This window comes from Apostichopus japonicus, chromosome 3 (assembly GCF_037975245.1).
Source record: "Apostichopus japonicus isolate 1M-3 chromosome 3, ASM3797524v1, whole genome shotgun sequence".
NCBI classification, from domain to species: domain Eukaryota; kingdom Metazoa; phylum Echinodermata; class Holothuroidea; order Aspidochirotida; family Stichopodidae; genus Apostichopus; species Apostichopus japonicus.
Window position 1 is genome coordinate 14,852,598 of NC_092563.1, and position 12,661 is coordinate 14,865,258.

Sequence of the window (12,661 nt, forward strand, 5' to 3'; positions counted from 1 at the left end):
TCCGTCATCCGCCCCCTGACTGTATATATGGACGCTCCGCCACTAAGTAAGGGGATGTTGGAGAACTGGCTGAAATGAGGCAAGTCATTGGCCTAAGATGAAGTTGTGTTAAGCTTACCGGTACTCACACTCACTGCTTCCACTTTTCACAGGGCGTGAAGACGCGGTTGGGGTGACAATGTGGTCTATAGCCAGGGGACGGGCCGAGGGTCCCCTAGCAATTACTAAAATTATTACACCTATAGAGTATACGTGTGCATCGGACAGATCGACAAGTATGCATTGAAAAATGGGCAGATGCACGTTTCGGAGCCTTGGTAAATATTGGGGGGGGGGGGCTTATCATGCATTTGCCCCCTCAACTATTTTATTGGGGGGCTGAGCCCCCCCCCCAAGCCCCCCGGTTCCGCCGCCACTGGCTGTCACACATCTCTGATCCTTTTGCGAATCCATATTCTGTTTTTGTCAGATTTATATTTTCAACATCCTCAAAAAGTCAAAGCAAAACCTGGGTTTTTTCCTTGAACCCTTGATGAAATTATCACCTTCACCAAACTTCGGCCATTGGTTTCTTGTCTCAAGAGACACACTTGACTTTCCCTAGTCCTCTCCCCAAGTAACCTCCTCCCCTACACCCACTAAATGGGTGTCAAGAAGGGGGATTAGGGGTATAAAGTCTCAAGGCCAGGAGCCCATATAAGGACCAGAATAAAGTACTGTATGTGGTCTAGAATAATAATTCCCATTATCTCAATCTAGGCTAATTAATGATTGTGAAAGGGGGACCAGGGAACATAATTTTGCATTTTAGATCCAAATCTTTGATAACGTGCAGCGGAGATTCACAGTTTAAATTTATATATATTATATTATGCTACCGTTATGATCGTTATCATCAGAACATGACATGTGTACGGAAGCTTAGAAAAGACATTGCATTGACGCGTTACCAACTTGACAAAACGACAATTATCTGCAAATTGACGAGTTGACGAGATGGTAACGTGACAAAATTCAGAAAATTTGACGAGATAACGGATCTCGTCAATGCATCAATTTTCTGCAAATTGACGATTTGCACAGTTACTACCATCTCGACAAGTTGACAAAATTCAGAAAATTGACGTTTGACCCGTCAATTTGCAGAAAATTGTCGTTTTGTCAAGTTGGTAACTCGTCAATGCAATGTCCCTTCTACGCTTCCGTACATGCGAGCCTTCCGCCGTAGTTGCATTATTACCAATGTTAAGCTAAATCATTTCGAGTTCAATTAAATGATCAGCCAAGCTGCTGTTGTCCGGACATGACGGGGACAGTATACCTTCTCATCAAGGATTTAATTCGTACATATATATTTGATCTCATTGATAGTTAAAGTGGTATTCGAAAGTTAAAGTGTAATCAAACCATGCATTAAAATATCAATTCCCCCGCTAAAAAATAAATAAAAGAGAAAGTATTAGCGAGGGAGAGACAAATGAGAGATTTAAACTTTAAGAAGCTCCCAAAACTTGAATATGAATAGTTTCAACACTGTACTACTAAATTAAGAACTAATGAAAAGTAAAAAACATTTAAAATAGAAGCATAATTACTGGGACATGGCCATATCTACAATGATAAATTCGGCCAAAATATATAGAAATGCGAGGAAGTTTAACATTGCACCACACTGCATGAGTAGACTTTTTAAAGTTCTTCCTAACCTTAAACCGGTCACCCGTGAACGTGCTGCAACTTATTAGATGATGCAATTGGAAAATTGCCTTTAGCCCAGTACTGTTCTTCAATTAAAAAACTTGAGGAATGATTCAGTTGAACAACAAGTTATTAACCAGCCGGATCATTCGGTTCCAATGAATACGGTACTTCACGTGATGTACCACTGTCATGATCAAATGTCTCACTGTAAAGGGACTTATGTTGAGAATGGATCAAGTTGTTTGGCACGTTCGTTCCCACTGCGTCTCTGTCGTGGGCGATTTTTCTTTTTAAAAAAGTATCTTATTCAAACCAGACCCATTGCAAGTTGATCATCTTAGTTTGTTTAAGACTGCACATATTGAGAAGTCGTAGGCTTTCATTAAAGGCATTGAAGACTCGCCCCAAACCGCGTGCGGCCATCTGAAAAATGTTAACTTTCCGTTGCTTGCAAGTGACGTTTTGTTCGTGTCGCTACAAAATGCAGACAGTACAGTAATGAAACGTGATACCTTGTTATCTTAAGCTGAACCTGAGATGTCCATCGCTGTATTGTTTGTGTTTAGAGCTACATGGTACACTGTGCTGTGCCACCACAGCTGTATGTACTGACTGTACACTAGTGTATAATTACCGATGGTAGCAAGCTATGTGTGTGTATTTTCTGGGATCGATGGTAGTGTCTAACACTTCTGTTATACACCTCATTCGAAACTAGGTCAGATTACCGGCATTAGACGTTTCTTTTTGCGCGAGTCTTCACACCCTTTAAGCCAATGATGGCTTCTTCGCGAGTTCCTGCTTGCAGGAGCATCTAAAATACATACAAACATACATACATACATACATTAAAATAACCTCTCACATGGAAAGTGAAAAAGCGAAACGGCACAGTTTATTATGAGCATATCTAAAATGGTGTTTACGTTACACGCCGAAAATTGAATTAAAAGTTCCGGCAAAACCACAGAGTTACGTGAGTTAAGAAAATGATATTGGTGAACCTGGTCGTGAAACAATATTGCATATAAAATGTTATAAACTGTACCCCGGGTGATCATAGGTTAGTCACATCCGTTAAGAGGGGAAGCTGTAGAACTGCTTGACCCCTTACTGAGTTCAGCTATTATACTAGTAACTCCTTTCCGCTTCAACAATAGCTTTTGCTGCGAACAATCACACGAGATCTAGCTATTCACTTCAACTAAACTTACAGATTCGTACGGCGAAGCAAAATAACAATTGTATAACGGTTCACTGCATGTGAATATATAGTATTAGACACTTTTCGTGGTCCCTCAGTGTGTGTCATAATCTCATTCAATAGTCCAAAGCTTAGTAAACGTTTTCGCATTGACAATAGGCATGATACATCATTCTCAACTGCTGGAAAGATATGGGTGAAGTTTTCTTTACTTTGAAAATTATTCTTCGACCAAACTTTCCTCCGGTTTGACCGTGGCCTCCCTCAGGCTGGTATGTGTGACGTTATAACAGTCGAATGTTGAAACATGTTTTTACCTCCATGGTTGAAATAACCCTTTGGGACGTTTGAAGAGGTTACCTTACAACCTTGATTAATTTCTGTGTGACCGTATCGCGTACCATAGACCGAATCGAAATGGATTACTTACACATTCGATACACAAAGTTACAACCAGAAGGTACTGCTACATGTAATCAAAATGGCAAGTACTCAAAAAAATCAAGTTCGTAACCGAAGAACCGGTCGTAAAGTAATGGCCGAAGACAATACTGCATTAACTCGAGGAAACGAAGGAAGGAAGTTTCTCGACAAACGCCGTCTTTTGAATACGTACGTGGTTATCATATTGTTGGTACTCGTCGTTTTGGTTGGTTCGGCTATTCGTGCTCTGTCATTAATACCTGCGAACGTAGTACCAGATTCGCGAAATGTTTGGAACCAAGTGTTCAACAAGTGGGCATGGCTGTGGACACTTGTCGTTACTACACCAAACTGCATTATGGAATGTTTTATCCGGTCATCCAGAAGAATTCAGTACCTTTTTCTAAGCATCATTCGTGTTTACGTTTTAGGTACAGCAACATGGTCATTTTGGACGAATTTCATCATGCCAAAAGTTCAGTATGCAACATCAGAGTTTACGACAAACACTACAGACGGCCAGCCAGAAGCAATTGACGGTACCGGATTTGATATTTCTGGACATGCCTTCCTACTCCTTTTGAGTTTCTTAATTATACAAGAAGAAGTTGCAATATTAGTTCTCAGACATTTCTATAGGGTGAAACACGGTTTCCCATTTTTAGAGTTGAATCGGCAGCCAATTGAAGCACCTAGTCAAGGAAATCAATCAGATGCATCTACTGCCACCCGTAACGGAATCGACCTTGCGGAAGATGAGCAACAGACAAGTACTATAATGTCGTCTGGATACTTTAACCTTAGTTATGTAATCCTGTATACGTTGGTTATCATCTTTGCTGGTTTTATACAATTACTGTGGGTCGTAATGGTTTTTCAAACTAGCATATTTTTTCATACATTTCTAGAGACTATCTCCGGAAGTCTAATAGCTTTCACAATGTGGTTTATTATCTATAAATGTTTACATCCGTTGGTGCTGAATATCATATCAAGAATAAGAAAGGAAGATATGAATGATTTGATGTGAAAGTAGTCAATACCCTGAAAAATAATTCCTTTAGCATTTAAGAGAAATACTATACCAAGCAGCTCTATCCTTCAGTGTAAATTGTGAACATGCATTAATTTGGAATGCACCACGTTGCAAGCCTTACATATCGTAGGGCTATTATTGTTATATTTGTCAACCAGTGACCTGCTACTGTACTTGATTTAATCACAGTAAATTTTCTTGAAGATACAAGTGAAGAGCAAGATTATAGTTGTAAAGATGATTGGCAAATACATATTGAATTATTTATTTTGTTCAAAGAAAAGCAAATTAAGTTGATTTAAATATAAAAAATTGAGTGAAAGTTTTATATATATATATATTGTTTTATCAGATTTTATGAACAGAACTACCTTTTAAGTTTAACTGTCAAAAATAGTTACTGTACTTATTGTCCTGCTAATTTTCAACTCAACATTCACTACATTAACAACCAGTAGTATAGTCTAATTACGACCCACTGCGTTCAGTTCGAAAATATATATGCAAACCTTGTACATTTTAGCAATGCTTGCATTTCACTACTGAAATTATTTTATCGTCTTATTCCATGTATTGTACCTTGACCACAAGATTTATGACTCAAGAAAACAGTTTCAAGGAACTGTACATTTGCAACATTTTGTGAAGTGTTTCTCACTAGAATAGGTCTAAGTACTATGTACTGTACATGGGTACATCTTTGACAAATGTTTGTATCAATTGACAAGTGACTTACTACTTTCTCAGAATATGTAGCCTAACATTTGTTTTAACATTAACAATGTCATTAAAAATTTACCACAAGTAGTTGTGCTTAAAGGTAGTCAGTATAGGCCCCAAATTATAGCATGCTATAATTGCTATAATTTTTCAAAAAGTTCTTTCCTGGAGGTCTTTACACACCAAATTGTTCTCAGACATTTTTAAGGAACACACAAGATGACTGAATGTCCCAGTGAGGAAAAGTTCCTCAAAGGCTGTAATAAAAACAGTCCAAGAATTTGACCAAAGGTGACCATATTTGAATATCTAGCATACTTGGGGCCAATACAGCATACCTTTAAGCTTTTGTTATTCCTGTCTGCAGTATTGTCTTCATGTACTACAGTACATACCAGGACCACCACACCTATTTTTCTTTAATGAATTACCTCTAAGTGGCTTTAGTACCTTGTTGAAGTAAAAGTTGTTGGTCAAACTAAATAAGTATTGTCCATAGTTCTGAATTTGTCTTTGTTGCAGTACTCTACAAACTTTTATCAGACAGCCAACTGAACATTCATTTGCAAATGTTGTGAAGTGTGCAGGACAGTATATAAATGTTGCAATGTAGGGACTTTACACAGTCATTGAGAGAGTAGGGAATACTTCACCCAGAAAGTACCTCACTGAATCAGTTGTCCAGATCGTAGAAAACAAATACCACAAGGACCACAATGATCTTCCTTTTTGTCTAAATTTTGCTTTAGTAATATTTGCTTTTCTTTTCTTCATCTTCAGCTAAGTATAGTAGGTGTTCTTTCATATTTACTGTTTCAAATTTGGTTTGAACTTATTTCATAATAAAACACAGCCAGATGGCTATGATAGAGCAAAACAAAACAAAAACAGATTGTCTGTAATAATACACAGTTGAGTCGACTAATTTCTATTTTTAATGCAGTACCATTACCAAAAGTATGAATGATTGCCGATGTTTTATATGAGTCTTTGAACTGGTTCATATCTGTTGCATTACAGTATTGTCTAAATTTGGCTTTTGTAATATTTGCTCTTCTTTTCTTTCTTCTTGATCTTCAACTAAGTATAATAGGTGTTCTTTCATATTTACTGTTTCAAATTTGATTTGAACTTATTTCATTATAAAAAAACAGCCAGATGGCTATTGATAGAGCAAAAGAAAAAAAAAACAGATTTGATATGAGCCTTTGAACTGGTTTATATCTGTTGCATTAGTGTATTCTGCCATATTCTTTCAACAGAATTTCACATATTTGTCAATGTGGGTATGAATGACATTTACCTTTGTCAAGTGTAAAGAAAATGTCTAAAACATTACATTGTGCATTGATCCTGTCATTAATGTTATATGTGAGTGTGTCAAGTGCTACAGTATGTTTATGAGGGTTCTTTTTTATCACCTTTGTCCACCATAATGCCATGTTTATTTCCTGACTGCTGGGGTTTTCTTGAAAGGATATTGTAGTAGTAAATTAGGGAAAAGAAATATTAATTGAATTTTATATGCCATTGAACATTTTATGTAAACATATGCAGGGTTTGAACTTGAAATATGCTGTGCAATGTGATAGTATTGGTGCTTCTTGTATTTTATGCCTGGTGGGAGGGCAAGGATGATGAGGGGGGTGGGAAGTGTTGCGGGGAGGTGGGTGGTTTCCAGAATGGGTGGTGAAAGTGATGCCTCATCATGATAGTAGATTCCTTGCATAAGTCTGGAGCACGACCCAAAAGTGGGCTAAAAGAATTTTTCTGTGCCACGCTAGATTTTTGCAGATATTAAAACTTTATCCAGATAGTTTTAAGGCTTGTCGACAGAGATCGATTTAGAAATACTTTTAGCATCAAGTATAGTACATAGTAGAAGCTATGTAGCTTTCATGCATGTGAGCATTGTTTTTGAGGGGTTGGGGGATGGGGGGTTGGTGGGTCATGGCTCAGTCCTCATGAAACTGGGTCATGGGTTTCAGACACCTGGTTTAGAGAGAACTAAGCTCTGTACATATGATTTATACTTTTGATGTGAAGAATTATCATTTGGAATTGAGTTCTATGGAACCAGCTCGAGGAGTATCAACCAATTAAAAGAAGATAAAACTTGCTAATTACCATTTTGACAACAATGACGTATTGTCATTATGTTTCATATTTTGTTTTTGAATACAATTAGCAATGCAAAGTGTAATACTATATCTGTAACAATTTCATGGGGTTACATAGAATGAGGAATGATTAATTGGTGGATTGCTTTGTTGTAATTATAGAGATATATTGGGACACTGATTACTTTGAAATAATATATACCATGTTTTTGTTTGTCTTTTGAATTGAATCTTATATTAATATAGTACGCAAAATCACAAATACTGATCAAGACTTTGTCCCTTTCTCTCTCTCTATGAGTGCTCTTTAAATTTCCCAACAGAAATCAAGATTTAAACTCCCTTTATCACATCATTACGATGCTGTTCTGTGGCTCCATAATGTTTGATTTCACATTTAGGCCTACCATAGTGGAGCAGCCAGTGGGACTGAGGGGAGAACAAACCCTGCCCGGGAAATTTTCGGATATGAAACGGGGATCGGCAAATGTGGCAAAATACAAAACAAACTTTAAAATCCTTTAAATAAGTGATATTTTATACTCAATAGTATACTTGCTGCCGCATAGCAGGATGTGATCTGTTTCTCCTTATTTGATGCATGGTTGTAAACTGGTGATGGCGCCGACATTATCAGCTTGGAGTGAGTTTCGTAAGCTTTATTCATGCACTCTCATAGAAATTGTTATGTGCACTCTCCAGTTTAGGTTGTTAGAGTACTTTTGAGGAAGGGGGGGGGGAGGGACATTCACTGACGTGGTTGAACCCCTTCCCACAACGATCGAACGAAGTTAAACTTGGAGTTGAAAATTAAATTCTGAGGGCATCGCTCAATAACAATTCTCAACCTAAGGGTATTGTTTACACTGAAGAACGCAAATTCAAGTTTCTTGACGAAAATTGAAAAAGGGTTAGTCCTATACGTGTATTTATGAAAGTTAGGTTTCTTTTCACAAAAATACAACGGTCCCGTCGGCCCTACCCAAAATGTTAAAACGACCCTGTCAAAATGTTAAAATCGAGTTAATAACGATGATTGTTGCTATCGGTTTATCTGATAATTCACCGTTTTTTTCCTAATTTTTAAACATTTGGCTTGCCATAAATTTTCCGAACGTGTGTACAGCACAGAATTAATTTCTGGATTCAGCTGGTGGTTTCAGCTGATCTCTCTCATTTGACCTTGCTTAGCTGTATACTACTACTACTATATATAGTTATTACAGCTAGCTGTCTTCGAAAAAGTGCCCATAAATAAAGCAATGTAGTATAGTGCATGCCCGCTGCATGTCTATGCGTTGATAATTTCCCAGAAGAAAGCAATTGGTCATTCAGATGGACTTGAGCATTTTGTGTTAGTGATCCTGTATTGGTGCTGGTCAGTGTTTTCCTGCATAATGTAAGAAACCATAGCCTAAAGTTACCATTCAAAACAGAAACATAGGCCTAGGCTACCTTAACTTAGACTAGGCTGTTGTACTGCAGTGTAACTTACTGTACACTGTTAGTGTGACCTAGTCTGTACCGAGAGAAGGCCTTCAGTAGGCTAAAGTTAGTGTACACAGTACAGAAGGTTCCATGGATATAATTGTAAATTTTTAACAAACACCAGGTGTCTGTGGGCCAGTTCACTAGTTAAGCTTTCAACACATGATAGAAACTTAAGTAGCCTGGATGGCAAACTACATTTCTTGAACTGTGAAAGTTGGATTAATCATATTTCACAGATTAGTTACCTAGGCTAGGCTAATAATACTTAGAACAGGGACCAGGTGAGATTGATAAGTAATAGGCCAATACAGTTACACTTACAGAATATAGGAAAAATAGGCTTAAATTCATGATAGTCAGAGCTGTACATTTTGACGTAGCATAAGCTAGGCCTACAAGATTTGACAACATTAAGATTAAAGCTTACTGTAGCCTCGGGGCTAAGTAAAGTACAAAGTTCACTAGCCCTTGCAGGAATCGCATCTACAGCCTATATAGTCAAAACTTCATAATTGACGTACCCCCGTAATTGACGCACCTTCAATTTTTACTAGCAACAATACAGCAGGCCACCTAAACTTTTTGCAGTCAAGCAGAATGACATATTTCATGAGTTTGAATCCATTTCAGCTTTTTGCTGACTAAATTGTGGTATTGTTTAACAAAGTGGCTATTCTTACGACTGTTCGTAAGAATAATTTCTGATTACGCATGCGCAGTTGCTATTTTTATGACAGTAGTACTATTTTTCACGACCAGGAGTAACAATAATTTCCGGTTAGGGTTAGTGTTAGTGTTAGGATTGGGGTTTAGGGTTAAAGTTAGGGTTAGGGTCACCCTTACTACATGCGCAGTTGCTTTATTTACTTTACTGCGTTTGAATTCGCCTTTGTCGTAAGAATAGTTTATAAATAATTGTTACGACTAGTCGTAAGAATAGCCACGGCCATTGTTCAAGCTTTTAACACCCTCCACCCAGTTTTACACGTTTTTTAGGCATTTGGAAATCTTAAATCCTAAAAATAACCAACATTACCTCAATATGATAACACTATTCTCTGGGACCTGACCTGTCTGAGGCTCAGGGCACATAGCAAGCAGCATCTAAAGTCAATGGATGTATACTAAGGCCTACACTAAAGTTAGCTTATCGACGAATGTGTCAATTTAGGGAATTGACATTGAAATTGACACGGCAGACATTTTGTGGTCAAATTCTGCTCAATTGTACGGTGCATAAGCACAGAACCTTAAATATTTTGAGATCATAACATTTCTGAGGAATTACACATATGAAAAACACATACAGTTGAGTGATTTGGATTTTTTCCTTGATAGAAATCGTTGATCAAATCCTTAAGTGCGTCAATTATGAGCCCACCATGCTACAGTATGTACTGTATAGTATGCTACTCTCCTCATTTTGGTGTACCATTGACTACAAATGTTGTAACATGTACTGTATGTTAACAGCTGCTGCTTAAAATTGTTTCTTGATCCACTGTTTCTTCGCCAGCGTTGGCATTACAGCCTTGCCTTGAGTACGGTAGTCACAGCATAAGCAACGTTTCTGAAGTACCCCCAAAATGGCATTTGTGCAAGAATTCAAGGACCACAGAGATAGGTAAGCAAGATAAACTCTGAATAGTTGGGCACTACCCCTCCCTCCAGCCTCCACCCCACCCCATCCCATCCCACCGTTACTAGTTATTTAACTGTTAATATTATTGCCAAATAATGAACACTGTGAGTATTGCCAGAGGCCCTCTTCATTAGGTGAGTTACAGCAGCTTCTGTTGATATGCGACTCAGTCGTGGAATGCTGTCAGATTTGTGATGAGTTTCTAAACCTTGGTCTTCAAAAGTCAATTTTGATGCCACCTTTCACAGACCTTAAGTTAATAACGGTTTCTAAATTGGGTTGAACTGCACATTTTTGCACAGTGATATTTCTTGTAGTACTCTATTTATCATCCATTGCATGTTCAAGAAATTATGAACCACTTGTAATCTGATCCTCTAGAAAATCTAGTCTTTCAGTTTCTTCTTTTCAAAATTTACTGAATAAAAGATCTCTGTTGTTACTTTATTTGCGTGAACTTTGTTATTCAAGACCTGTACAAGAAAATAGACAAGTTTACACATCTGAACATGTAGGTAAAATTTAATGCTTCATATCTTTTGATCGATTCCAAGATTTAGGGATCTCTCCAAAGGGAGATCATTATTGCACAGGGATGGGAATTTTTCCAGGTGAGAGGGGAGGGGAAGTTGGTTTGGTGTATGGTTTCATTAGTTGGCATAATTTTTCTTCATGACAGTAATTTTTTTTTTTTTTTGCTTTTGAGGTGTTTTTGGTCTGTTACGGTTGAATTAATTTGTGACCTTCATTTAATTCTTGACAGGTTTTCACTCTTAATGTTAGACCCTGGTGAGATTTACTTTGAAGATTTCAGTGTTAATCTAATACCAACTGATGTATCACCACCAGAAACTGAGGAAAGGTAAAGGAATTGATTATTAAACTATTATAGTATGGAATTTAGTGAATTAGCTAGGTTACAGTGCAATTCCAATATTTCAGTGTTAACCTAATACCAACTGATGTATCACCACCAGAAACTGAGGAAAGGTAAAGAAACTAATAATTAAACTATTAAAGTATGGAATTAAGTGAATTAGCTAGTTTACAGTGCAATTCCAATATTTCTGTAATGGATGTGGATCATAAGATCAGATCCAAAGTCCAGTAAACAATAAGACAAAGATTGATGTGTATTGCAGCACAGACATACCAAAGTAGATTTGCAAGTAAGATGATATCCCTTTGTAAATAAGATGGTATCCCTTTGTAAATAAGATGGTATTGTTTTCTGTAACTGAGACACAGATTTATAGTCATATGCCTCACAGTACAAGTGGATGTGGAGGCTATTCCACATGACATCAGTTTGATTTAGTACAGTGCTCCAAGGTACTTCAGGGGTTAATGGAGGCAGCGATGTACAGAACATATCATTCCCTCTCATCTTCGCGCACCCATGTGGCCCAGGCAGTAAAAGACACCATTATTCCGTAAATTTTGAGCTACAGTATGTTGGTAACCCTGTTGGTATCATTACCTGTTCATATATACAAAATAATTTTGCTACTGTATATACAGCACCCCTTTGATTGAACTCTTGCTACACCACTCATTATAGTATTTATGTAGCAACTTCTTACCTAAAGGTAAATCTGTTCCAGAGGGGCAGGGATGCTGGGAGGGAGGGGATTTCATTGACAGTTACATTGTTAATTCAAGGTTGCAACCTGTGACTATAGTGTATCTCTTAACTAGCATAAATTTACAACAAAGAATTCCAAAAGCCACTTTGCAACATATCTAGATAATATTTATTGTGGATCTTTTTACTTTTGTTGGTTTGCCAGAGGGGTGCAAAAGTTGCAAAATTAATACAAGTACAGAATTCACTTCAGCTGCAGCTTGGGGACAACTTATCTACAGTGACATCACAAACTGCTATATAAATGCACAAATTGCCATGCAACAGCATTTGTTGTACACGGAACTGATGCATTTTCATTGTCTTATTAAGTTATTACAAAATTCGTATATCTCAGAAAGTTCTGCTAATCAAAGTGTTAACATGACAGTTTTGTCCCTCCTGCTTTTGCAATGTTGGTTTAGCTTGCCTAGTCTCATAATAAAAAATAAAAACAAACGACAGACAGAAAGGAAGAAGTAACGAAAAATGCATAAAATTGTGACTAGTTTGCAGAGAGTATATCATGGACCTGAAATTGTAAATTTTTCAACTTTGTTCAACAGGAAGTCAAGAGGCAGGTTAAAAGTTTGCTCCAAGAGTTTAGTTTTTGATCCTCAAGATACTTCCCAACCACTCATAAAGGTGAGAAAAGAAATGACCTTAGTCTGTTCATTGACATTTACATTATATATATGAG

The 12,661-nt window shown here is 37.4% G+C and overlaps 2 protein-coding genes across 2 annotated transcripts in view; both read left to right on the plus strand.

Annotated features, from left to right (window-relative positions):
* Positions 1-2,823: 2,823 nt before the first annotated feature.
* LOC139964387 (acyl-coenzyme A diphosphatase FITM2-like) lies at positions 2,824-6,012 on the plus strand. Its single transcript, XM_071965974.1, has one exon. It carries the CDS (start codon positions 3,387-3,389, stop codon positions 4,356-4,358), a length of 972 nt encoding a protein of 323 aa, XP_071822075.1. The 5' UTR covers positions 2,824-3,386; the 3' UTR covers positions 4,359-6,012.
* Positions 6,013-8,392: 2,380 nt separating this feature from the next.
* Positions 8,393-12,661, plus strand: part of LOC139964416 (protein FAN-like) — a 28,216-nt gene continuing 23,947 nt past the window's right edge. Inside the window, exons 1-4 of the mRNA XM_071965977.1 lie at positions 8,393-8,603; positions 10,212-10,319; positions 11,101-11,199; positions 12,528-12,606. Coding sequence (XP_071822078.1) covers positions 10,282-10,319; positions 11,101-11,199; positions 12,528-12,606 — 216 coding nt within the window. The 5' untranslated portion in view covers positions 8,393-8,603; positions 10,212-10,281. The remainder of the gene's footprint in view (positions 8,604-10,211; positions 10,320-11,100; positions 11,200-12,527; positions 12,607-12,661) is intronic.

Coding starts and splice junctions, on each gene's coding strand:
- LOC139964387 (XM_071965974.1), top strand. CDS start 3,387: ATGGCAAGTACTCAAAAAAATCAAGTTCGTAACCGAAGAACCGGTCGT.